At 43.8% G+C, this 25,652-nt stretch overlaps 1 protein-coding gene across 2 annotated transcripts in view; it reads left to right on the plus strand.

Annotated features, from left to right (window-relative positions):
- The window catches only part of Daam1 (dishevelled associated activator of morphogenesis 1), a 172,730-nt gene that overhangs the window by 92,336 nt on the left and 54,742 nt on the right, over positions 1–25,652 (plus strand). For both annotated transcript variants that reach the window (XM_059278947.1, XM_059278946.1), the window contains exon 4: positions 23,076–23,147. In XM_059278947.1, the coding sequence (XP_059134930.1) occupies positions 23,076–23,147 (72 nt within the window). The remainder of the gene's footprint in view (positions 1–23,075; positions 23,148–25,652) is intronic.

Consider the following 25,652-nt stretch of genomic DNA (forward strand, 5'->3'; position numbering starts at 1 on the left):
ACTAAGTGAGGTAAATGTCCAGGCCAGAGTGGGCACCTAAGAGAAAGTGCTACCTCTTTCTAATATGCAGCAGACACCCTGATTATGCCCTCTTGACCTAGGGAACCAGCAACAAATGGCAACAACCCAGTGTCAGGGAACCTTCTATCAGATGATCAGATGCAGTGTGGAGCTGCCATCTACTTGCTTGGCTGTCTCGCGGCCCCTCTGCCTTGTGTCACTGGTGTGACACCCTCCAAGGAGAGTCCTCGTGTCTCAGTAACCAGTGAGCCCAAGTATATACCGCTCCAGTTGACAGGAGGTGCTTTGAGGCACTGACCTTTGCAGCTGTCTTCTCACACTTTGGACCAGACTAATAACAATGTCCCTTGGTGGTACTATGAATACTACACAAAATTTAAAGCATGTTTCTCTTTCCACTTGTGTGGTTAAAACAGGCAAGTGCTGTGTCAGATTTCTCTTTGGTGGTCTTTGCTGAAAGATCTGTGCAGATTGGGATCATCCCGGAACCATCACCAGTTCAACCCGGATTACAGTCTTAAAGTCCTCATCCTTGAGTAGCTCAGTGTCCTTGTCAGTCAGTTGTCGCCTCTTCTGCTCTTTCATGTTAGACGTGTCTTACCAACCAAAAACTCTTGTGTTGAAAGGCCTTCCATAGCTGGAAGCAGCATGTATCATTCACTAGGAAAAAATTTCAAAATAAAAATAAGATGTGTGCAGGCCTGCCCTGATGGATTTATGTGGCCATCTTTTTTCTTCATTTATTTATTTATGTTATTAATATTTGTTTATTGTGTTTGGATGCATGCCATGGTACACACATGTGGCAGTATGAGAGCATCTTGCGGGAGTTGGTTCTCTCCTTCCACCATGTGGGATGCAGGGATCAAACTCAGATCGTCAGGCTTAAGGGCAAGTGCTTTTCCCCACTGAACCATCTCACTGTACACAGAGGGCACGGACCATTTGGTTAATCCTAGTGCAGATTTTTTTCTTCTAAATTATGAAACATTGCAGGTCAAGGTTTGAAGATATATCCCAGAGGATGGGAGAGGAAATGCAAATTGGAGCAGCTTACTGGGGAAGAGGTTTCTTCTTTCTCATATTTTATTACATCCTTGACAGCAATTAAAAGTTAATCATGGAAACTACTGCCCCTTACATTAGAGAAGGCAATTACTAAAAAATAGTAATGACCTCAGGCTCACAGCTGCTGTTCATTTTTCAGTTTCCAGGCTTGCAGGATCCCTCTATAGGCCTCTGTGTGTGTGTGTGTGTGTGTGTGTGTGTGTGTGTGTGTGTGTGTGTGTATGTGTGTGTGTGTGTGTGTGTGTGTGTGTGTGTGTGTGTGTTGGCCTTGGCCTTGGCCTTTCATGGGACCTTGAATATGAATGTGGCCACTGGCTGTAGAATCCTCTTTTGTGCGGGATGGGCCCTTCTTGCTCAAACCTGCCCAGATTTTCACATTCACTTCTAGCTGCTGTCCAGAAGCAGTGGCGTAGCTCAGGTGGGACACCACTTTCTTTGGAGACTCCCATGGGCTTACAGGTCTGGCTTACTTTAAAATGAATGGTTGCATGGATCAACTACAGATTTTTGTGGAGTGTGTGTGTGTGTGTGTGTGTGTGTGTGTGTGTGTGTGTGCCAACATCTGGTTCCATTCTCAATCACTCTTCATCTTATTTTCTGAGAGAAGGTCTTTCTCTGAAGCTGGAGCTTGCTGATTCTGTTAACTGACGGGCCAGGAAGGCCAGGGATTCCCTTTTCTCTGCTTTTCCAATACTGGGGTTCCAGGTACAAGCTGCCATAGTTGGCTTTTATGTGGGTACTGAGGATCCAAACTCGGGACCTTGTGCTTGTGAGTCAAGCTTGACTGAGCCATCTATCCAGCCTCTTAACTAAGATTTTCTTTTTTTTTCTTTTCTTTTTTTTTTTTTGGTTTTTCAAGACAGGGTTTCTCTGTGTAGCTTTGCGCCTTTTCTAGAACTCACTTGGTAGCCCAGGCTGGCCTCGAACTCACAGAGATCCACCTGGCTCTGCCTCCCGAGTGCTGGGATTAAAGGCGTGCGCCACCACCGCCCAGCTTAACTAAGATTTTCTCACGTGGTTAAAATTATATTATGCCTATGGTCTAAAACTGGGGATTTTGGATCCTGCAATAAATCAAGAAACATACAATGACTCTAATGACATAAAAACCTAACCAGCAAAAGCATATGCTGTTTACCTCATCTCTTACGATGTCTCTTAGAATGGGGTCCATGGAGGCCATCCTTCACCTTAAAACACATTACTTCCCTTGAAACATGGGCTTTTTAGTTCAGGCTTATCACCAGTAAGCCGAACATCCATTTCTCAGGCTGAGGGCAAGCTACATTTATGGCTCCTTCAGATCTCCATCTTTCAAGATTAGAACCCAGGGCAGCACAGACATTCTCCCACACAGTGAGGCCACAGCAGCCAACAGAAACAGACCACAGGAGCTATGAAAAGCAGGCTCTCCATGCAAAAGTGGACAGCAGTCATGGACTCACAGAAGGCCAGAACAGAGCCTGGGGCCAGGCACTGCTCAGCCAAGTGCCCTCTCTCCTCCAGCAGAACTTGAATCACAGTGGTGGCCCCTCTGCGTATCTACTCTGTGTGATTTAGGAAACATCTATCCCGTCTCTGGTTAAAAACTTACTTCCAAAGCCAAAATGCAAGCAGTGGCAGTGTTTCTGTGGTGGGAATGATAGAAAGAAATGAATTGGAATCTTGCCTGATTGACTGTCAGGGTGTAAGAGATAGATGTTGTGGCCTTGCTGCAAATGCAAACATTTCTCACAGTTTCTGCACTGGTTGCTCCATCCTGGTTTGCGTACACAGCAATCCACTATCCAATTCTTAAACATTCATGAAAGGTCCAAAGAAAGGCCTGTTGGTGGAGTTGGGGGTATTTTCAAATAGGAAATGTTTGTGGTTCTTATCTTTAGAGGTAATTCCCTTTTTAGCTCCAATCACAACATATCCTTTTGTTTAAATGAGGTTTTTCCCAGTCTCTAGCCAGAAACTGCATCTGTTAACAATCTTTGGGTTTTAGACTGGAGCTTTTAAAACAATGAACCAGCTGACCATGGACGGCATCTGGCCGTGCTGTATTTACTTATTGTTCACAGGAGTTTTAAATCCTGGGAACAGTAGGGAGTAGTTCTTCAGAGGCGATGATAAAGTGTCATTCACTGCATTACGGTGACAACAAGCATAGACAGAGGTCTTTAACTTCTGTCCTGTGTCACTTAACCAGTGTTGAGCATCTAGAAGGTGCTCTTATCCCTTCCCACCCAGAGTTTGCAAAGCTCCAGCAGGGCCGTAGATACCGTTAGCTGCAGAGACTGCAGAGACTAGGGGAGAGAGCAGGCCTTCACAGGTGTGCCCAATCTTGTCTGTGTTACTTCCGGCTTCTAAAGCCTCAGCTCTCATGATTTGAGTCTTCACGTTGCATTCCTGTATGTCTTGTGGAACCACTTTGGGGAAGGTGAATTTTCACTATGATCTTCCCCCACTCTCTCTCACTCTCTCTCTTGATCTAGCTTAGTTGATTCATTCTGCAGTGTTCTCCATCCTGGCCGTGGTTTGGCCATTGTGACCTCTGCACACTGGTAATCTGGTACCGGGTACATGTTGAGGACATGTAGGGGAGGTAAATTTAGCTAGTGTGTTTTATTTCTTTTATTTGGTTGGTTTATTCTGATTGGATCAAACCCTAACTCCTTGGACGGTCTCCTTTCAGCAGGAGCACGTGGTGAGGAAAGTTGTACTGCGTGGGGGTGGGCACGAGGGTTGCTGTTCTCTCCGCTCCTGGAGATGGAGAGCAGCCAGTGTTTGCGGTGCAGAGAGGGGCTGATTCTCTCACAATAGGACCCAGGGGAAGCATATGCTGGCGTCACAGAAATAAAGACAAAGGGAACCCTCTGTTTTCTACATGGCTGTCAAACAGGCCGGCTGAACAAGGAGGTAGGATTAGCCACCGCCCTGTAGCTGGTGCTGTGTCTAACCACAGGCTCTGTGCTGGACTGGGCTGCTGAAGACGGAGAGGGAACCGGTTTCTTTCTTTTAGCTTGTTTGCTTCGCTCTGCAGTAGACTGAGCATTGGCTCTTCAAGTACCCACTGTACTAGATGTCAGGATTTGGGAAAAGGAGCCAGCAAATCCACCTCAACCTGACAATGCACCTGTCAGGGCTGCCCTCCACACTGGGCCGTTCCCTGAGCCCAGTTTCTGGGCTTCTTTAGAAGTACTTGATTTGGTTTCCAGCCATTGAGTTTTCAACCTGTGATGGTTAATGCTTGTGCTGTAAAGCGACAAAGGCCTAAAGGAAGTGGAAGAAGCCATCCTGGTTAGAAACAAGATCTTCCTGTCCTTCCCTCCTTCCACCTCTTTGCAGAGTCCATGAGGGACACAGTAGCATCCAGCCAGAAGCAGCTCGGTCCTGTGTCTGTATGAGCTCTGTAGACAATCCCTAGCCGAGAAGCAGTAAGAAACGACAGGTTCTGGGTGCCTGGCGTTTGATTTAGTGAAGCAATGTAGTGGTGAAGACCAGACTGGTGTGCAATTAGCCGGTGTACAGAGTGTCTGCTCTAGGAAGACTCGCAGGACTCTGCAGTGGTTAGACAAGTGTGTCAGATTTCCTAGAGTAAAGCCCATATTAGTAAACGAAATGATTGTCATCTTGTCATAAGCTCCAGGAGGAGAGGAAGGCTGATGGGCTGTGGGGCACAGAAAAGGGAGTCCCACCTCTGTGGCTGTGACTCAGATGACTGCCCTCACCCCGTGACTACTGTTGGCTTCACCAGTGAGAGGGCTGATACCATGCTTCCATCCTTCATCTAGAAGTGGGCCCTTCCAGCATCTGAGCTGTGTTCACATGCACAGGCCCCCCCCCCCACAACCGCTAATGTGTGCTTTTCCCCTTTGCTCCTCTTGAGGCTATTTAAATAATCACTTAAACTGTTCACCTTATCTGATTGCTGCTGACCAGATACAGGCCTGTCGGGAGATCTTTAAGAGGCTACAAGTGAGGTGGGCACTCCAACACAGGTGTGAGTTGGGTATGCCTGGGTGAAGCCATGTTACCTGTTGAAGCATTACCACATCCCCCTGGGTAAAGAGGAGCTGCCCTAGTTCTCCCACTAAAAATCACCTTGACAGCTTGTTCCTTTCCACAGCGCCCGCCTTCTTCTGCACGCGCCAGGGGCTGAGAGACTTGTTCACACCAGGCACAGCAGGGCATGTGCACAATCTATCATTGGCTTTCACTCTCGCTTTATTGCTGGATATGAAGTTTAAACAGGACCCTAATCTGGAGGGCCTGATTAGCCTGAGAATGGGTCCATAGTTCTTTGATCATGAATATGTCTGCAGAGCCCGGAACACTACACTTCCAGGAAATGATCTGAGAAGCAGGGAGACTTAGGGCTGAGGATGTTCTTTGCAGGTCTCTGAAAGTGACATTTCCCAAGACATTTTAATTACATGAGAAAGCCCTCAGCATTTAATGTCAAGGTTAAGAAACAAGATCTAAAACCGTGTAATTAGTATGATCACAAGTTCTCAGGGGTGTGTAGACAGACGTGTGGACAGACAGCTTGTTAGGAAAGATTGTGGGTGGTTTACTCTGATGTACTTTTTTTCTTTTGTATACATGTTTCACAATTTTTCTATAGTTCTTTATTCTCTACCTTACTTTGAAATATCTTTATCTTGCTTTTCAAAACAAAATTGCTTTGTTGGAGAAATACACAAAATGGTTTTGAATCAGTCAGTATTCGGTGAAAGAAACAGGACCCATGAGGAACTGTTTGTCAATCTCTTTTGGATTTGCCATAGGGGATTGTTCAGAAACAATTCTAGAAGCTGAAGGAACTCTCTGAAAGGCTGTATTTTTGCATCAGGTGGTAGAGCTACATATCCGTGGGCAGGAGGGAAGGAACAGCAGATGTGAAGTGCCGGACTGACAGCTGTGTCTGGCCTCCCTGCCTCTGACTTTGCTGTGTGTGTGTCCTCTTAAAACTATGGCCTACTGCCGGGCGGTGGTGGTGCACGCCTTTAATCCCAGCACTTGGGAGGCAGAGCCAGGCGAATCTCTGTGAGTTCGAGGCCAGCCTGGGCTACAGAGTGAGATCCAGGATAGGCTCCAAAACTACACAGAGAAACCCTGTCTCAAAAAACCAAAAAACCCCAAAAAACCAAAAAACAAAACTATGACCTACCGACATTGCTGAATACACACCCATCTGGCCCAAAGATGATGAAAGAGGACACAGGGGAAGGTCTCTGGAGTGGCTACTGACCTGCAGCCGCCCCACAGCAGCCAAGGGAGCCAGTGGATGAAGTACAGAGTGTAAGAACTACCGGACCATGGTGACGGCTGCTCCAGCTCCTACTAAGTGCTGTCCTCTGCATAGCCTACCAGGAACCAGCAAGGAACTATGCAGGCCAGTGCCTCTTTGAATAGAACAATGGCACCACAGATTTTATTAAAATTACGTGTTGAAATGCAAATAATGCTTGAGCTGTTGTGACGACCCTGGTATTGTTTCCTTCCTGGAGCTTCAAGGTCCTTCTTCCTCTCCTCTGGGAGGTTTGAGACCAAGGTGTGTGTGAGTGTGTGTGTATACTTACCAAGTAACTTACATGGTCAGTGGGAACAGATGTATAGTACCTTGCTCTGCCACAGACTTTGTTCAAAGCTGTGACATAATTCAATCCTACATTCTGCAGAATATGTCTGAGGCTAGCAGAACAGGCCACAGGCCTTTGTGCTGGTTGGAGATGATGAAAGTGTGTTCTGCACATTGGCAAACACTACTATTGTTACACTCTTAATCCCATCACCAGAGCAGACATTCTAGCTTTTGATAAATTACCATTCTCCAAAAATCTTAAAATTTATAAACCCCTGATAGCTTTCTACTCAAGGCATAAATTTGTGCATCCACAGCGCATGCCTCAACAACCAGCTGAGAGGCATTGCTGCCTAAAGGAAGAGAATGAATACTGCATGGTCTGTCCATCGCTGCTAGAAGTCTGAATGTTTCTGTTGCAGAAGTCATTGAAATGCTTCACTTTCCCCATGTGTCTCACAATCCAGTTGAAATGAAAATCAGTAGAAGACAATGCTCTTTGGAAACAAAAACCCAAGATTCAGGAAACAAAAAGCATTCCATTCAAATACCCATGAAGCTATACAAAATACCAAGTATTTCAAGTATGTAAAATGGATCCTTCACTTGGGAATGTTTCTTTGGTTTGACTACAAAAGGAGCTACCCTGTGTTGCTTTGCTCTGCCTCCCTTCAGACCTTTCTGCGCCCTCAGGTCCATACCCAGGCAAACTGTGTTTCCATCTTTAGCAAGCTCTGGACTGATCTGCGCCATTTTGAATCATAGGAAGTTGCTCTGAGACAAGGGCCTCTTCCCACCACAGAGGTGCTGAATCAGCTGTGCACACACAGTGTGCCTGCGGGCTCATTCCTCTGCTAACTAAAGTCACTCTTCATCTTGACCATCCCTTTACAAACGTTTTGAAAGCCTTTCCTCCTCCTTCTGTTCATTGGCTCCTTTGGATTTTCAGGAGTTGGGGGGTTGGGCTGGGATGTTGCTCAGAGATGGTAGACTGCTTACCTGGCATACTTGAAGCCCTGGGTCCAATCCCTAGCACCTCATAATCCCAGTGCTGGGGGTAAAAGCAGGAGGATTGCAAGTTCAAGGTCAACAATTGCAGTGGTGCACACGTGAAGTCCCAGATACTTGGGTGGGTGGACAGAAGGATCGTTGTGTGTAGGATTCAGGGCTAGGATATTGTGTTGACAGAGTGTACTCACTAGGTTTGGCATCAATATAGTGACTTCCCAGGATAGGCAAACGGAGGTGGGGTTGGGAGAGGGACTAAGGCTGCCTAAGAAGGGTTGAATTGGCCCAAGTCAGGAAGTTCAAGTTCAAGGTCATCCTCAGCTAATAATCTGAGACCAGGCTGAGATGCAAGAGACCAGGTGTTAGGAAGGAAAGGAAAAAAATTAAGGAGGTTAACTTATCTCTCTCTCAAGCCTAAACCCTAAGCTTCTTCCTATGACAGCTCCATCCCCAGGTTTGGAGGTTGTGAATCCTAAGCTTCTTCCTATGACAGCTCCATCCCCAGGTTTAGAAGTTGTGACTCTACAATCTGTAGATGCTTGGTTCTTACAGAATTAAAACATGGAAATAGACATCCATCTCCTTGTGGATTCTGTCTCTCACTTGTATTTCCCAATACATTTCTTCAGCAAGTAGCATTGCTTTGCTCTGGGTCCCCGTAGGTAGAAAGCACCAGGCTGGAACAGGATGGGAGGGGAGCCCCTGTATTTGTTTACTCATAATCATTCAAACAATAACAGAAATAACTAAGGAATGTGCAGCTGAGGAAAGGTGACGTGGCATAATGGGGTGACTTCCTATGATGATCTCCTTCTGCTTCTAGACATGGGCTAGAGAAGCAACTGCCCAGCTTTCTCTAGACACCTGTTGCCTGATGGCCCTACAGTGTGAAGATTGCTCCTGCCTCAGCTCCCGTCACTGGAAGCAACTTGGAACTTTGAGTTTGGATGGAACCCAAGAAAGCGCAGTGATTCCCAGCTGCCCCAGAATAGCTGTCTTTGTGCTCCAGATCATTAACTCCTAAGCAGGTTCCTGTGACAGCACAGGTACAAGACATGGTTGACTGTGTCCGTGGCAGAGGCTGGGGCCCGTGCCTGAGTTGGAGCCCCTCTGTCTGTGCCAGAGAATGCTTAAGGGCAGGGCTATCAAGGAACAACATTCTATGTGTGATTTCAGGGCATTTGGGGAGCATCTCACCCATGCACATTGAAACACATGTGCACACCTCATTTTCATACTCAAATTTCTGCAGCCTGCAGGTGTGGAATTTCATTAGGCATGAGAACTGCCGTACTAACCTGTGGGACCCAGAGTATGTTTGGGTAGGAAATATGAGCAAATGGTCTTGGTGACAGCTGTAGCTCTACAGAAAGGGACACCACTGTGTCTCATGTCTGAGAAGCCACAAGTGTCTGTCAGTTCTGGTTACCACCCTGACCAAGGCCCATGCAGCATAGGAGACATGCTAGACCAGTGCACACCTTCTGTTATGACATTCCTTAGAACTGTAGGTGAATGACCTACACACAAGTTCAAGTGTGAGTGAGAAGGGAAAAAAGTGTATCTTAATTGCTAATATTGAATAGTTGGAACTAGAAACCTGAAGCCCTTGGAGAAGGACTCAGAAAAAGATGAATGGTCTCAATAAGAAATAGAGTGGTAATTGATTGGCAATACCTGAAGTGACTGTGATGGAGGAACTAGGTGTCTGTAGCCTCCTCTAACCTACAGGCTCGTCCAGTCTCTAGACTCTAGTCTAGGATACCCCATGCTTTTCACTTGGCCGCCCCCTGGTTCTCTGTAGACTCTTAGAGCTGTGGTCCCCGCATTCCAAGACAGACTGCTCAAAGCATGCCTGACTCACCAGCTCCAGGAAGTAGGTCCACGAAAGACATCAATGCCAGGAAGTGGCCCCTTAGGAAGATAAAGGAAAAGGAAAGCTCTTTCCTGTGTATGTTTCTTTTGTTTTCTCCAGTGGTCAGGCACACCTGCTGCTGTCGAATAATCGCCTCTGGAAAGGAGGAAGGGGTTTTGTGCTTCCCTGTAAATTAGAATTTGCCGCTTCTAGTTTGGGGTTCCTCAAATTCCTCCGTGTAAGAACCTAGTGATTTGGGAGCTAGTTTGGGATCACTGTAGAAAATCCACTGAAGGATTCCACTCTCAAGTTTCAGGGTCCTACACTCTTTCCATTCTTCTGCACAATGCAGAACAGCATTCGACTTGAGCAGACTTAGGATCTGCCCTACAGAGAAGGAATAACATTTTGTTTCCTCCATTTGTATGATTTGCTTGTCCATTTACCCACATATAGATAATCTTGACAAAGCGATACCTTTCAACACAAGCTTTTTTATATTTCTGTAGCACCCCCGCCCCCAGTGCCATCATTAATTCAGTAGTACATCTGGCCAGTTGAGGTTTAAAATTAGAATTGCAGTTCTGATTCTGCTAGGGGACAGTTAGCCCACACTGGTGGGCTTTGTAGCTATTCCCAGGGTGCTCCCGGAGTGAACTATGCCTTTATGTGCTATTACCCAGATTTTCTCCTTAAGTTAATTACTGTTTCCGAAGGGTCCTCTCCTTCTAGCACATGTTAAGTTTTATACTGCAAATCATAACCACACTTTGTTTTCCCAAGAGCGGCTTACAGAACACCAGAGACTGCTTGACAGCCTCTTAAAAGCTGGTCTAGTAGCAGTAAGTTTGGTACCAAGATGTGGAGCCATAAAGGCCACAGACACCACTGCCTGGATTTCCACACTGCCTAGGACTCAGTGCCCAAGCATGTTGCTTTCTAACCGGACCACGTTATACCGGAGTCTGTAGCACTCCATGGTGACAGATAGGTTAAAACTGACTTTACCGAAGCCATTTGTTCTGTTTTTATTATTGCACACTGTAGTGTCGTGGGAATATGGACCTGCACCACTCTGAAAATAATATTTGCACAGTGTTTCTTTTTCTTTGTCATGTAAATGAGAGGGGGATTGTCATCCAAAATTGGGTTCAGATGTTGGACTTGTACCTATGGAGCTTTTCAGGCTTCAGCTGTACTCCATGCTCTGGAGTGCTTTGCCTAAGAAATGACTTGTGAAAATAAATAAAGCAAATGTCTCACAGTCTGGGAAATAGACTGTAAAGTCTCTCCTCTTGGTTTAGGAACGGATTGGAGCTGTTTTCTTAGCTCTACCAGCATGAAATGTTTCCCCACTGAATTCAGCAGCACGTGACATGTGAGCCCTCTGCTTGGCGCAGTCAGCTGGGGCTTGTTCAGGAACCTGGAGAGGGAAGGGCAGGGGCACTTGAGGTGTTTGAAAAATACAGGCATCTTGCTTTGTGTTGTTGCTGCTTACAGTTACTGGACCTCTTTAGAGGGTACTCTTGTTGCCTTTCTAGGGTGCATAATTTGGAGATGAAACTGGTAGTTGGCTAAAAAGTACCAGTCTGACTTTCTCATGAATTTTACCAGAGTAAATATACGTCAAGATGTATAGCAGAGAAAGGATATATAGAAAAAAAGAAAGTCAGTGTGTGTGTGTGTGTGTGTGTGTGTGTGTGTGTGTGTGTGTGTGTGATTTTATGTTATCAAGGAAGTTTCAAGGCTTTCTTCCCAATGGGTTTCAGGTAGGATTCCAGTTAATGTTTTGAACTTAGAAGAGATGTTGATAAACAATGGGACTTACTGAAAAAAAAATGAGGCTCATTATATGGGACTATTGATAACATGATGATGGGGGGGGAGAGAGAGAGAGAGAGAGAGAGAGAGAGAGAGAGAGAGAGAGAGAGAGAGAGAGAACACACCACATGTAAGCCACCTGACATGGGTGCTGGGAACCAAACTCAGGTCCTCTGAAACAGTAGGAAGCATTTTAACCACAGAGCGGTCTCTCCAGCTGAGTTGATGATCATCTAAGAACCTTTTGGCTCTGAGCTTTAGAAACACAAGTAGATGACTCAGTAGGGCCCATGTCTCACTTCATGGATCCTCATGAGGAAAGCGAAACACTTGGTTATTGCATTCTAGAACAATGTTTACCTCAGGATAGAACTCAAAAAATATATTCCTGGTGAATAAAAGAATGAAAAGACAAGGACAAATGTCCTCTTAGATTTCATACTGTATTACAGATTAGTAATGTGGTAGAAGGGGTGATTCTGGGACCTGGAGGTATAGCTCAGTAGTGGAGAGCTTGCTGAGCATGTGCAAGGCCCAGGTCAACCCTAGCATCAGAAGATAGAAAAGGATTCTGCTTGACTGCTCAGGACCTAGATTAAGCAGTATAATGTTAATGTTCCTCCAGGGCTCGACTGTCTGCACAGATATTTGGGTTTAAGAACTGCCCTGTCCTTTGGGGGATCTAGTGCATCCGCTGTGTCTCGCTGTAGCTGACATTGGCTCCAGACCATCCTGAGAGAAGCTGTACTCTGGGGAGCCTTTTCTGTTCAGAGGGCCCAAACCAACTGGGCACAACTATATTGGATACCTAGTTCTGGAAAGCTTAAATCTTCCAAATATGTGAGAATAAAGTTCTGGGAAAGGATAGAGGACCAAGGACTTCCTTCCTAGGAACTTGGTGGTCTTCCATAAGAAGCTGATTCGGTACACCCCAGACATGGCAGCAGAGACTGAGAGGAGTGAAGTGGCCGGCGCAGGGGAGACTCTCCAGCAAGAATCTTGGGCAAGTCTGAGCCTTTAGTTAATTTGGGCATAAGGAGCCTGCAGCAGAGTATTAGTCATACACTGTGGCTTCCATGTTACATCTTCATAGGAGTGTCTCCTTCAACCAGGAAATACTAACCACATGTCTCTTATTCTGCTCAACTGCAGTTAAATGGGAGGGGGTGCTTAATAACCCCTCTTATAATGTCCTGAGCCTTATCTTTGCCCTGTTTCACAATATGTAAAGAGCAATTTTTAAAAACATGATAGAACATCAAAAGATTTCACCCACTGAAGTCTGGATTGTATCTGATGCAATTGGTTGTAGCCCTCTAGAGTGGTGTTACATCTCTTTGTTAATTTCATCTTCATGATGAATACATATGTCTAGCCTTTGGATTCCTTTTTGAACTGACAAACATCTTACAATTCCCTCACTTACTAATGAGCTCAGTTAAACCTTTGACATCAGTCCATGCTGACATTCTCAAAAATCCAAACACAGACTGTTAAACTCAGAGAATGAACGAACGAACGAAGGGGAAAAAATGTATTCAGATCGGTCTGAGGTCTTTCAGAATCCAGGACAGGCTAGCTAGAGTCTGTGGGAAGATGACATCTTGTATGTGGGCTCTAGTAGACTTTGTCCCTCTACTAGACAGCAGAAAAGGGAAGGAGTGAAATTCCAGGAGTTGGAGGAAGTGTTCTCACATCCCTGGAAGGCAGAAGACATGGAAGACTTACTGGTGGGGTATGAAGGGGCACAGATACAGGAGAGCAGAGAGAGAAGTGAGAAGAGCATCCCACAGTGGCTCACACTCCCTGTCGTCTCTTGTCCAATAGTTAGCCACAATAGTGGTCACCTATGGCACCCATGTCCCTTTCTGCTGACTCAAAGCCTCCTCATTCTCATAATAAACCAGTTCCATGTGTAGTTTGTGGCTTGTTTTATTAAAAACAAAAACTGGTAAAGCATGGACTATCGTGTTCACCTCTACTTCATACCAGTGTCCCTCCTCTTTAGTGTTAAATGTTGTTACTGGGGACTGTGAGGAGAGGGGCTTGTTCTGGTTCCTCTTGGAGGGAGATTTCGATCAGAAGTCCTCCTAGACACTGCTCTGAGGGGCTCACTGTTGACTGAAATATGTAAGAAGAGCCCTTTCATTTCAACAGATTTGGGAGAGTCCTCTCTGCAAATGATACACAATGCAAATCAGATGACATGCAAGTCAGATAAATGTACAGAAAACACAAGTGAATTAATTTATGAGCTGAGGAAGATAAACAGTGCTGTGCAGCCAACAGAGAAATGTTAGCTTGTTAAAGAGAAGATTTGGGGAGAACATATAATTGCTTGTTCAAATTGTTTGAATATCTGCTGGGTTGTTGTTCACAGGAAAGTTTAGACTTACTCCAGGCCGTTCCCAAGAGGCAAGAGCAAAGCCAGCAAATGCTTGAAGTTACAAGTAAATCTCTATGAGTTCAGCATGAGAGGCTAATGATTCATGTGTGTGCTGCTTCCAAAAGATGGTGTGATTCTGAAGCCCTCCTCCATAGTGATCAATCACCTGTTATTAACTTTAGAAGAGGGCCCTGAGAGAGTGAACTCCATTAGGGTGTCTTTAGGGTCAAAGACCACCCATCTTATTCTGTGGTGGCTTTCCTTAAAAGGGTACAGATATTTTATAGCATTCTGAAAAGTCATTGTCTTCACAAGTCATCCTGACGCTTCAGAAGAATGACTGATATTCTGAGGCTTGGGAGGTGCTGGGTTTCCTGGGGGATAGAGCAGCCACTGTTCTGTAATCATCCTGTGCGTGGTCCCAACCGGATTTTGGTAACAGATGTATGTGATGTGTAATTGTGGCAGCGGTCAAAAAATATAACCAAGGTTGGCAGTTGCAGTGACCACAGGAGTGTCTTGGAATATGACAGTGGAGGGATTGTTTACTGACACTGACTGCCTGCGCTTGTCAAGCTTCGTCTAGAGTATGCATTTTGTTCATGGCTGGGACTTGAAGGCAGGCATTGTAAGGACCAAAGGAAATAAAAGTCCAGGGAGCCCAGCTTTGATAACATCTTAGTCCTCTTCTCAACCAAAGAATAAACAGAATTAGGGATGTGTATAAGAATTTAAAGGAACTGATGATACTCTACTGTTTTTAATTGGGTTTATTTTTCCATGAAATGTGTTTTTATTTCTTGTAATTTTAATTAAACTATAATTACATCATTTCCCCCTTCTCTTTCTTTCCTTCTACTCTTCCATCCTTCCCTATTACCCCCTCTCAAATTGATGGACTCTTTGTCTTTGATTATTATGGTTAGAGGTACATACTTGCACATAATACACACATACATACATATATGTACATGCATACATACATACATATTGCATAAATACATAAATACAAGCTGCTAAGTCCATTTAGTGTTGCTTGTGTGTATATGATTTCAGGGCTGACCACTTGGTACTGGCTAACAGTTAGGGATTCACCCCGTGTGGTGGGTTGAGTGAGAATTGCCCCCATTGGCTCATATGTTTGAATGTTTACTTCCCAGTGGTGGACTACTGAGGAAGGATTAGGAGGTGTGGCCTTGTTGGAGGAGGTGTGTCTCTGTGGGAGAGCTTTGAGGTTTCAAAGGCTCACACCAAGTCCAGTATTGTTCTCTTTACCTCCATCTTGTGGATAAGATGTAAGCTCTCAGCTACCGCTCTAGTACCATGCCTTGCTCTCTGTTGCCAAGATGGTCATGAACTGACCTCTGAAACTAAGCAAGCCCCCAATTAAATGTTTTCTTTTATAAAGTGCCTTGGCCATGGTGTCTCTGCACAGCAATAGAAAAGTAACTAAAATCCATGGGAAAAAACCTAATTCTCCTTCTCTCAGCAGTCATCATTTGCCTGTAGTTCTCTGTCTAGGGAAGAAGTATAGTAAGATTTCTCCCTTCTCTGTTAGCTTATCTATTGGTATTTGCAATGTGCGGATCTTATTTAGGCAGCCATATTGTTGCGGCATCATGTGTTCAGCCTCCCTGTCCTTTCTTGGAGACCCAATCTCAAAGCAGACTTCCTGGGCCTCTAGCTCTGACAATCTTTCCATGGCCCCTTCCAAGATGTTCCCTGTGCCTTGAGTGCCAGGAGCTATTATATTGTTCGTAAGTGTTGGATTGGACTTTTTCAGAGAGCACTGCGTTTGGCTTTGGGGAGACTTTATAGACATATAGGTAATGCTTCTCTAGAAGATGTTGAGGTTACTGGACAGATTCCCAACACTTTATGTGTCAGTCCTAATTTACAGAAGATATTGTGAAGGTAAAGTAGCTTCAGGGAGAGGAGAAAGCATGGAAAGTAATTGGTGACCATGTTGGGATTCTGATGTGCTTCAGCGATCTTGAAAGCCAGCTCCCAGCTAGTACACATGTCAACAAGCTACTGCTAGTGGATCTAATCATTCAAGCTACCTCTTCTTGTAAATAAGATATTCCCAAAACATGGCAGTTTCCATCTGTTTATGTTTCTGTTATGGCTGCTTTTCTCTCACATGAGGGCAGATGAACATCAGTGGCTGTGTCTTGTGCACAGTCTGAGATATAACTGTTGGGCCTTTAAAGGAATTGACTGACCCTTCACCCCACTGGTTGGCCTACATGTGGGCATGTTCTGAAGAGGTATCATTGATACTCTTTTTAGCTGGAAGAGAGAGCTAGCAAAGTTATTAGCAAGGCCTTGCACCTAGTGCTTCTTCATTTCCATATTAGCTTGTCCTTCTGTTCATTTGGACCTGCTCTTAACATTGTCGACAACTCTGTTATTCATTTGAGTTTTCTCAGATGCCTGCATCATGGAGGCAGACATAGAATACATATCTTAATCCATCTTTTCTGCCTAGTTTTCTTTTAAAACTTCTGACACACAGTGGACTTACTTAGCATCTGCTGTATTCATTAGTTTGTAGAACTGGGTCCATGAAATGAGAAATAGTAATGACAATTTCATGCAATAAGGTGGCTATTTTGTTCATTAATAAGAGGATTTCTTAATCCTACGTGTTTTCTAATGGCATTTTCCTTACACATAGTATAGGTTTGGTTGTTGTTAGTTGCCTTTCCTCTATAATGGAGGCCATTGAAATAAAATTTACTTCAATTATATTGACATATCCTTTGGCTTGCAACTCCTTTGATTAAACTACAACATGTCTCCACTTTTGCTGACACATGGTATTGCATATTACTAGATGATTTAGCCATCCTAGACAGGGAAAGAGTGTGACTTTTTTCCTTTACAAATATTATCTAAGAACCTCATGGGTTTTTGACAGCTAACTTGCAGACTTATGGCTTTAGTTGACTGAGTAAATGTTGCTTCAGCCTGTGGTTAGTGATCTGGTGAACAGTGCCCTTCACAATTAACTATCGTTTTGCACAGCCTATTCTGGGACTTAGTAAGAACATCTTACACTGAAGAAAATGCTAATGTATAGTGCTTGTGAAACAATCCACTAAAGGATCCTATAGCCGTTTCAAAGAAATTTACTTATACTTTAAAACTTAATTTTGTAATTCTGCTTAGAATTCTATTTATAGAAGTGAAAGACTTCAACTGCTACCAGAGATTGATTGGTAAATAAAATAGACAGACAGACAGACAGAGATGGATGGGTGAGTGATAAAAAGATAGATAGATATCTCACACAGCTTCTCAATTATGTGAGTATGGAAGTTGAGAAACTTTTAATGTGCTTTGGGTACATAAGTCTTATTGCAAACGCAAAGTAGATATTGAGATTAAAGTGTCTTTTAGAAGTAGAAAGTCCAGTGAGGAATGACAGTTGCAGATATTAGTTGTTGGAGGAAGAGAAATGCAGGGATGTAGAAGACAGAAACATCCCATTTATTTAAGGTCTTAATGTATTTTATATCACAGGGATTACCAGGAAAAAATAGACTCTTACTTAACCTAATATAATCCATAGTGTTTTTGAACTGGCTTCTGTTTAATTGTGAAAATAGTATGTGTTCATGTAAGGGTAAATATTAGATTGTACAAAAATTTATAAGTAAAAGACTTTCCCTGTTGCTAGCCAGAGGTACGCATTATTGTATATCTCTCTGGAAATACGTGTTCTTCCCTATGAATAGGCAATAATAGCTCAATGTATTTGGCCATTGTATGTTGCTACATTGCTCTATTTTTTTACTGCCACATAGGAATATATTCATGTCTCCCTCTCCATAGATCCCCCCTTTTAATTAATTTGTGTACAGTGATTCGGTGAAAATTTTTGTGACACATATCCACACAGTTGTGAGTGCACAGTATGGGCTACATTTCTGAAAGTATAGCTAACTGAATTTCAAAGGCTCATATGCTTCTTATATTTGAACAACTACTGCCAAAATGTACTTGATTGGTCCCCTTTTGTTGTTGTTTTTCAGTCCCAGTAATAAGGGCTAGGAATGGCCACAGCTAGAGACGCTGTCATTATCATCAGAGGTCACATTTGCTGAGCTCGTTTTGTGCATGCTCTTTGCAGTGTTCTCCTGATTTGTATTGTCTCTTTACATCCTCACAGTGACACTATTGTGAGGCCATCATTTGAAACTAAAGTCACATAGCAAGCCTCATAGTGAGCAACAGTGAATGTTCCAGTTCCATGTCTAGAAGAACACAGGCAAGTTGGAGGTACCAGTGGGAGACAGGTCCAAGATGTAACTTTGTGCTTATCCCAGTGTGAATGAAGCTAAGAAGTAATGCAAATTTATCCTTCTGTGCAAAGTGATGTTGAGTGAAACAAGGTCACTGGTGCATTTTAAAAAGAATGGAGGAAGATTTCTAAGAAATCTAAAGAATTCACTGAGCTGAGATTGAAATGAAAAATGTACCATTTGGAGATGATGTGAGGTTAGAAAGGACATCTTTACCTTCTAAGGTATCTGGATTTTACACACACACACACACACACACACACACACATACACACACACAGAGCAATAAGGAAAGGAGGTTAAGTAAATGATAGTTGATGCTGGCTAGAGGTAAAGCATCCAAGGTGAGCTATGTCCAGCAGGAAATCTCAGCCGTCCACATTCTGCAGTTGATGTCTGAAGGCCTCCCGATGACACAGGGAGAACTTAATTAAAGAAATCACAAGGTAGCAAAGACTTGGGTGGCTACTGAATGGCTTTTAGAGTGACTTTTGAAAATGAAATAGTTCTACAACTGAATCATTGGACAGTGTAAGTTTTTACAAGTTATTGGTGTTAGGAATTGAAACATGAAATTAAGTACCGAAGAGGTTGTGTTCCCATGAATTTGGAATCTTAGAGATTGTAGGAATTTCAGAAACAGTCTGACCTCACTCTCCTATTTTGGAGAAAAGAAAAATAACCCCAGATATATACACACTTACCCAAACTGCCAACTGGTTGAATAAAAAAGAAGGTTCTAGACTCCCATCTTCAGATGGCTGATTGGTGGCCTTCCCATCATGCCATATCTCTAAAACTTAGTGGCATATGTACATATTCTCAAAAAAAAAAAGCAGAGAAATTAGTAATTCAGATACCTATTTCTGTTCTAATTATCTAGCAGACCTGAAGATAATTCCCATAAATGTCAATGCATGTAACATTTTCAAGGAACAAATGTCCTACATTCATCCTGCTGTTGGTCACATACCATGACAGAATGCAGTTTGAGGAGGAAAGGTTTGTTTCAATTTACGGATCACAGCTCATCAGTGAGTGTCGTCAAGGCAAGAACTCAAGCAGGAACGTGGAGGCAGGCCTGCTTACCATGCACACAGCATTATCTCTGACCCAGGAACTCACTTCACGGGCAAAGAGGTGTTATGGGTCTGGGGTTGTTCAGAGATTCACTCTGACCATGATAAATTTTAATAAGTAAGAAGCTTTATTAAATACTGTCCAGGACCATCCCCAAGACCGAGAATGCTCAGATTATGGCACTGAATTATTTTAGTCAGGGGTTTATAGAGACGAAACTCACAAGGCTACGTACTTCCTGCCTACATGTAATCAAGCACACATCCTGTGCAATTGACAGCAACCAAGCTTGTTTACAGAAGCAAAAACTCAGTTTGTTATTTTACATGAACAACAGCCCTCAGCATTCCAGGAAGTTATCTGTCCTTGGGCAAGTGAGGCTGACAGGTTAGAGGCACTTTTGTTTTATGGGTCTCTTAAGCACTGTCATTTTAACTTCAAACATAACATTAGCCATCACAGAGGTACAGTGGGAACCATAGAGGATGCTGCCTGATGGCTCATTCCCAGCTAGTTTCCTTGTACAGCCCAGGACCACTTGCCCAGAAAATGCACTGCCCATAGTGGACTGAGCCCTCCTTCACCAATTAACAACCCAGCAGTCCCCACACACATTCCACAGGCCAGTTTGATATTAGGGAATTCCTCAACTGAAGTTCTCAGGTGATTTCTAATTAAAGTGAACTAGAACACAAAACTAGATTTTAATGTGAATTGTCCCTTCTCCAGGTGGACTAGAAGGGACATTTAATATGAATCTAGGGTTTGTATTCACTTAGGACTACTTTTCCCAGTGTCATGAACTATGGTCAATAATCTAGCTTGGGGGATTTGTTTTGTTTTTGAAATAGACCTTGCTGCAGTTCCCAGATTGGCTTCAAACCCAAGATCCTCTTGCTTCCATCTCCCAAGTGCTAGGATTATAGGTTTGCTGTCCATGACTACAATAATCTATTCCTCTGAGAGGGAAAAAATCTTTTCTTTTGCAGACTGTAATAAGCTAATTCTTGTGTAGATAAATGTTGTAATGGGATTGGCAAGGAAGGTGACTATAAAATAGAGTTAGCTGAACGGTTGAAGAAGGTGCTTGTTTGTGATCCCAGTGTCCAGAACTGCGTGACTAACAGTTCATTTTAAGGTTTGTAGAGAATTCCCCAGGGAGAGCACCTGTATTTGGGAGGGGGAGGGGGTGACAGAACAGAAGGGCTAAAGGGAAGCTTTTTAGCTGCTCTCTGAGCACAGATATGTCCACATAAGGCATGGCTGAAGGGCTAAGGAGCTCCCTAAAATGTGTGTAGAGGGCAGAGTAGAGGTCACCTGGGTAAGACATTGGACCTTAGAACCAGTGTGGCAGAAGTTGCAGTAAAGCTTGGAGAAAGGTGAACTGTTTTTATCTGCTGCCCATGTCCCAGTTCTCTCACAGTGAAATGGTTAAAAATGAAAGGCAGTCTTCTATTTGTCATCCATGGCTCACGGGACCTACTAGGTCTAATCTTAGGAGAGAGTGTGCCCTGACCTTTCCCCAACATCTCTTCTCCACCCCCTGCAACAGCGTGGCTCAGTCTCTGCTTGCCTCTTTTCTTCTTCAGTCAAAATGGTGTGATAACATTTAATACGAATCATGAAGCGGACTGAAGAAAATGGGAAGGTTTAGAACAGGGTCTGACACGTAACAAGCTGTGTACATGCTGGGCATTGCCGTTGCTTCCGTTACACTTGGTTTATCCATACAGTCTTGACTGTCTTATCTCCTTCTTCCCTCGATTAAGAAAAGAGAACTGAGGTAGGTGATCCAAAGAATAATGCGTGTCAGAGGCGCAGGACATGCCTTCTCCTAGCAAGGACACACTTGTCATTAGGAAGACTGCACACCTTATGAGTGTCTTCTCCTTGGCATGTCTCAGCATCTGAGCTCTTTATAGGATGCCCTCCCTCCCAGAACAGTTGGCTCATTTGTTTCTGACTCCTCAGTAAGAAGGAGAGGCTTTTAACAGTCTCACATTAGAAGGAGAACACTGACTCAGACTTGTATTTCATCTGGCTGCTGCTGCAAACTTGTGTATGTAAGGACTGGGACTGCACAGGAAGCTCAAGAGGCATGGTCAAAGGGAAGAGCTGAGAATCCCCCTGCCTCCTACTGCCAGAGCAGTATCCACCAGTGCATTCACACACACGTGTGTGATTTTCTCAGCACTGAAGCATGTGAAGTGAAAGAGCCCCATTTTGACTATAATATCTACTCTTAACTGTTAGTGTTATTAAAACATTTCCAAAGTGCAAAGTCTTCTTTCTGTGCACTAGTCTCAGTTTCTAAAATAATCTCTGTTTTGTATCCAGGACTAGGAAGCTTACAACAGACAAGCTCTTGTGGAACCTTGGACATGGGACTTGATTTTTGTTTGCTTTGGAAATTTGCCCTAGTTTGGGGAGAATAGAAAGATCTGGCACCTTCTATTTCATTTTATAGATTCAAATACCATTGAATATCACTGTGGGTTTTGGCTTGTTAAATACATTGGTAACAGCAGGGTTTTGTTAATTTTAATGCTCCTTTTAAGAGGAAAGCTGGGTTCGGCATTTATGCTGCCACCATAGCTCTTTTATTAACACGTTAAATTACAACCAAGAGCTGTTCTAAAAACTCATCAGACTTCCTGAATGTTTTTAAATCACAAGAGTGTAACCCAGCCCAACTTCAAAGTCACTGCTGTAGCCCTCCTTGGCCCTCATCGTCCAGCTCCGCATCCATTACTGCCTACTCAGGTGGCCCTGTAGACAGCCACTTGCCTTCTTGTTATGACAACTTCAAAACAGGTTTGAATTATGTTTCTTCTATCACACCTCAGTAGCTCTGAAGCAGATAGTGACTGCTCGAGCACCCCGCAGCAGTTGTATGTACCTGGCAGCGTCTTCTTCAAGGACACAGGGCTAACCCGTTGTATCAGGGTGTTCTCTGGATGTGGAGGCAGAGAGCTACTGTGCCTTTTTTTCTCAGGCCTGTTGACACAAACATCTCCCCCACACAAAGTTGTGCAGAGATGCGTAGAAACTGCACACAATGTGCCTCTTGGATGAGCATGATGTGTCTGTAGCACAGGCTACAGTGAGCAGATGTTTCTGGGGGTTTCGGCTCGGGCTTATCAGTGACCCCCCCCCATCCACAGATGCCCCACCTGTTCTGGCTCCAGGTCACCCTGGGTTGTGAGACACAACTAGGTGAGGAGCTTTGGGAGTTGGTTTCTGTTCTTTTTAGCAGAGATACACTCTGTTTTCTACCAAAACTCCTGAGCTAGCTCAGCTCAGCAGTAGAGCTGTGCCTGGGACTAATGTGTGCTCTTTTTCTTACCACCACCCAATGCCACTAACCTTCTTTAGGCCACATCAAATGAAATCCTACTGCAAAAATTTTAATGTTGTTGGCCTCTGAGCAACAGACTGAAAAAGTCTGGTCACCAACTGGCCATATCTGTACAGTGTTAAGGCAGGTCTCCTTCACTCTTGATTTTCATACAGATGTGTAGTCCCAGTATAGTTCTCAGTGTGACATGGGGCTCAGAATGCTCTTCTCAATGTCATTATGTCCCTAAAGGAAAAAACTATACCCTGATGTGACTCAACTCCCATGTAAACTCCCTTCCTCCATGAGTTAGAACATGTCCTTTAAACATGAAACACTCTCTCTCTCTCTCTCTCTCTCTCTCTCTCTCTCTCTCTCTCTCTCTCTCCCCCCTCTCCCTCTCTCTCCCTCTCCCTCTCCTTCTCCCTCTCTCCTTCCCTGTTAGATTGGGAAGACCATCCCCCTGATGTATTCTATTGGCTCTGCAGACCATTGTCCTGATGCATGGCACACCAGATGTATTGCTACGTGTAGACCTTTGCAATGGTCTTTTTGTTGTTTCTAACTTTTTTTTTCTTTTCTTTCTTTCTTTCTTTTTTTTTTTTTTTTTTTTGTAGGACCAGGAAGAAAACAAGGGAGCAACAAGTTGGCCTGAGTTCTACATTGATCAGCTCAATTCCATGGCTGCTGTAAGTGTAATTCACATCCCATGACAGTTAAAATTTTGTACAAAGTACACAGTTGCACAATGAGTTTGATTGAGTAAGATCTTCTGAATGCTGTTACCTTTCCAAACTCCATTCCAAACACTCCATGTTTGAGGTGTTAGGGACAAGGGGGTGGAAATGTTGCTTAGCAAAGTGATTTTTCTAGCATGTTTTAAATAGAATCTACACATACTAAAATATGATTGACTTTAATGTTATAAGAGGAAATATCATTTGAAATGTGTCTTGGATTCAACTTGAACTTGCTGTTGCTGTGACTAGTTGTCCAGAGCTTTGCAGCATTATTGTGGAAAGTGGAACCATCTAATGGTAGTGTAGCTGAACTGTCCCTTCATTATGCTCTTGCCAGCCTCCTTCCCACTGGGAACATGGTTCCTCCCTGGCTTCTTGATTTTATGGGGGAGGCGTGATGCTCCTTTCCCATAAACATATATAAAGAGTCAAAGTGATTTGATGAAATGGTGTAATAATAGGAATGCTCTTGGGCAAGCTTTGGTCCATGGCTTTTGGGTTCAGCTATCAATTAAAATGCACTCTCAGTATCTGAATTCTGACCTCTGAGATGTTAGCATTCCAGGCAGCTTGAAGATCATCTATTAATCATAGCTAAAATTCACAACAGATATAAATCACTAGCCTTTGAGCCTTACCAGCTTAAATCACGTTGCCACTGGTAAAAACTGAAGGCTGACCACAGTGTGCCTCAGTAGGCACACTCATGATCTTAAGAATCGTTTGTATCCAACTTTAAGTTTATAATATGAAATAGAAGGTAGCTTCCAGAATACTTTACCTCTTCCCTACCTCTCCTTATGGAGAATTCTCTCCTCGCGACTCCAAGCAAGGCCTTTAACTGACCCAGTGTTTTACTGCTGCTTCCCCTGTGAACATTAAAAAACAGTCAGAATCCATGAATCTCCTGCTCTTCTTTAAGTTTTGAAGGACCTTCACATTCAGTCTCTTCCTCTTCTCCCCCATTTCTTTCTTATTCTGCTGCTGTACCTTGAATAATAAACAGCCCAGTAGATGTGTCCAGGACTGTATAAATTATAGGAGAAATCACATAAGTTTTTGCCTCAAGGGTTTCTGGTCTAAAAAAAAAAAAAACAGATAAGAAAAGAAAATAACGACCAAATCCTATTCTATACACTGTGTACTGCACCAGAGATGAGGGAAAGATGACCTCAGCCTTTGTGTGCTTATGATAATGGAATAGGAGATGTCTGATGACCACCAGGGATTTTTCTGTGCATCTACCCAAGCAATAATAATTTGGAACCATTTATTATTTCTCGCATATAGGGGTTGTTTGTGAGTTCTTGTTCCTGACTATTAGGAAAAAGGAACTGTCAGGCAGACTGTCTCTGGGTATAATTAAGTTGGCATTGTTTGATGTCTAACAAGAGAAATGCTTAGTTAATGACTTCCCTGCCCTGAATGGAGAAGTACTAAGTATTGTGGATTTTTCTTTCCTTAGATGTTGGGAAGTCATATTAATTTGTCCCCTGCTGTGTCTAGGCTTATCCTTGAGGTACAGGGTCTTAGATATTCCAGGGTGTGGCCCTTTTTCCCTCCTTCCTCTTGTCCCCTGGAGAGTTCTTTGCAGCATTCTTGAGTGGTCTGCACTTTACCTGTTTGGTTCCTAACCCAGAATCTTCCCCAGGACATCACAAGGTCATTAGATTATGTCCCTTTGCTGTCCTTTATGTGTCAGGCACTTCACAGAGTTTTGAAATGCTCTTTCCTTAGGCCTGAGCCTTATCTTTCTAGGGTCAAGGGTTAAGGGCATTAACTGTCCAGGGGCTAGCCAGGTCTCAAAACTCTGGCATCCTTAAAGAAGCAAGGAGCCCAGTAACAGCGGAGACCCTGCTGAGCTCTGTGTCTCTCACCACCCTGCTTGCCACTAGTCCATGCTTAGTTCTGGCTGACATCTGTGCTAGAGGCTTCCCCATAGCACACAGCAGAAACCCTGAGACATTGTCCCCTGGCACGGGGATGGGACAGAGTTCCTCTAAATCCTTCACTGTCCCAGGGGCAGAATTCTGGCAGTCTACTTAGACAGATGTCTGATGAAGAGGCATTTGTCCACATTGTCGTCATCTGTCATCTGCAGCATCAGTGACAGCTGCTACTACTGAATGTGCCTCATGTGACCGGCAGTACTGTTTAAATCCAACCCTCACGATGTAGGGCCAGTGCTATTCATAGACAGAGTCTGAGTCTGGAGGGAAGTTACCTTGCCCAAGGTCATCAAATTAAGAAGTGGTCATCTAATTAGGAATTTAAACCATCTGACCAAGCCCAGACATAGCTTGCAATTAGCCTCTCCCTCTTGGTTTTGAAATCTCACATGCGGTACATGAAAGAGTCCCGGGGAGGGACACTGTAGGTAGTGTAGACACTGTAGGCACTGTGGGCTGTTTGGGGAAAGGGAGGCTTCTACTTTCTTTAATGCCTCTAGAGTCT

The sequence above is a fragment of the Peromyscus eremicus genome, chromosome 14 (assembly GCF_949786415.1).
Source record: "Peromyscus eremicus chromosome 14, PerEre_H2_v1, whole genome shotgun sequence".
NCBI lineage: Eukaryota > Metazoa > Chordata > Mammalia > Rodentia > Cricetidae > Peromyscus > Peromyscus eremicus.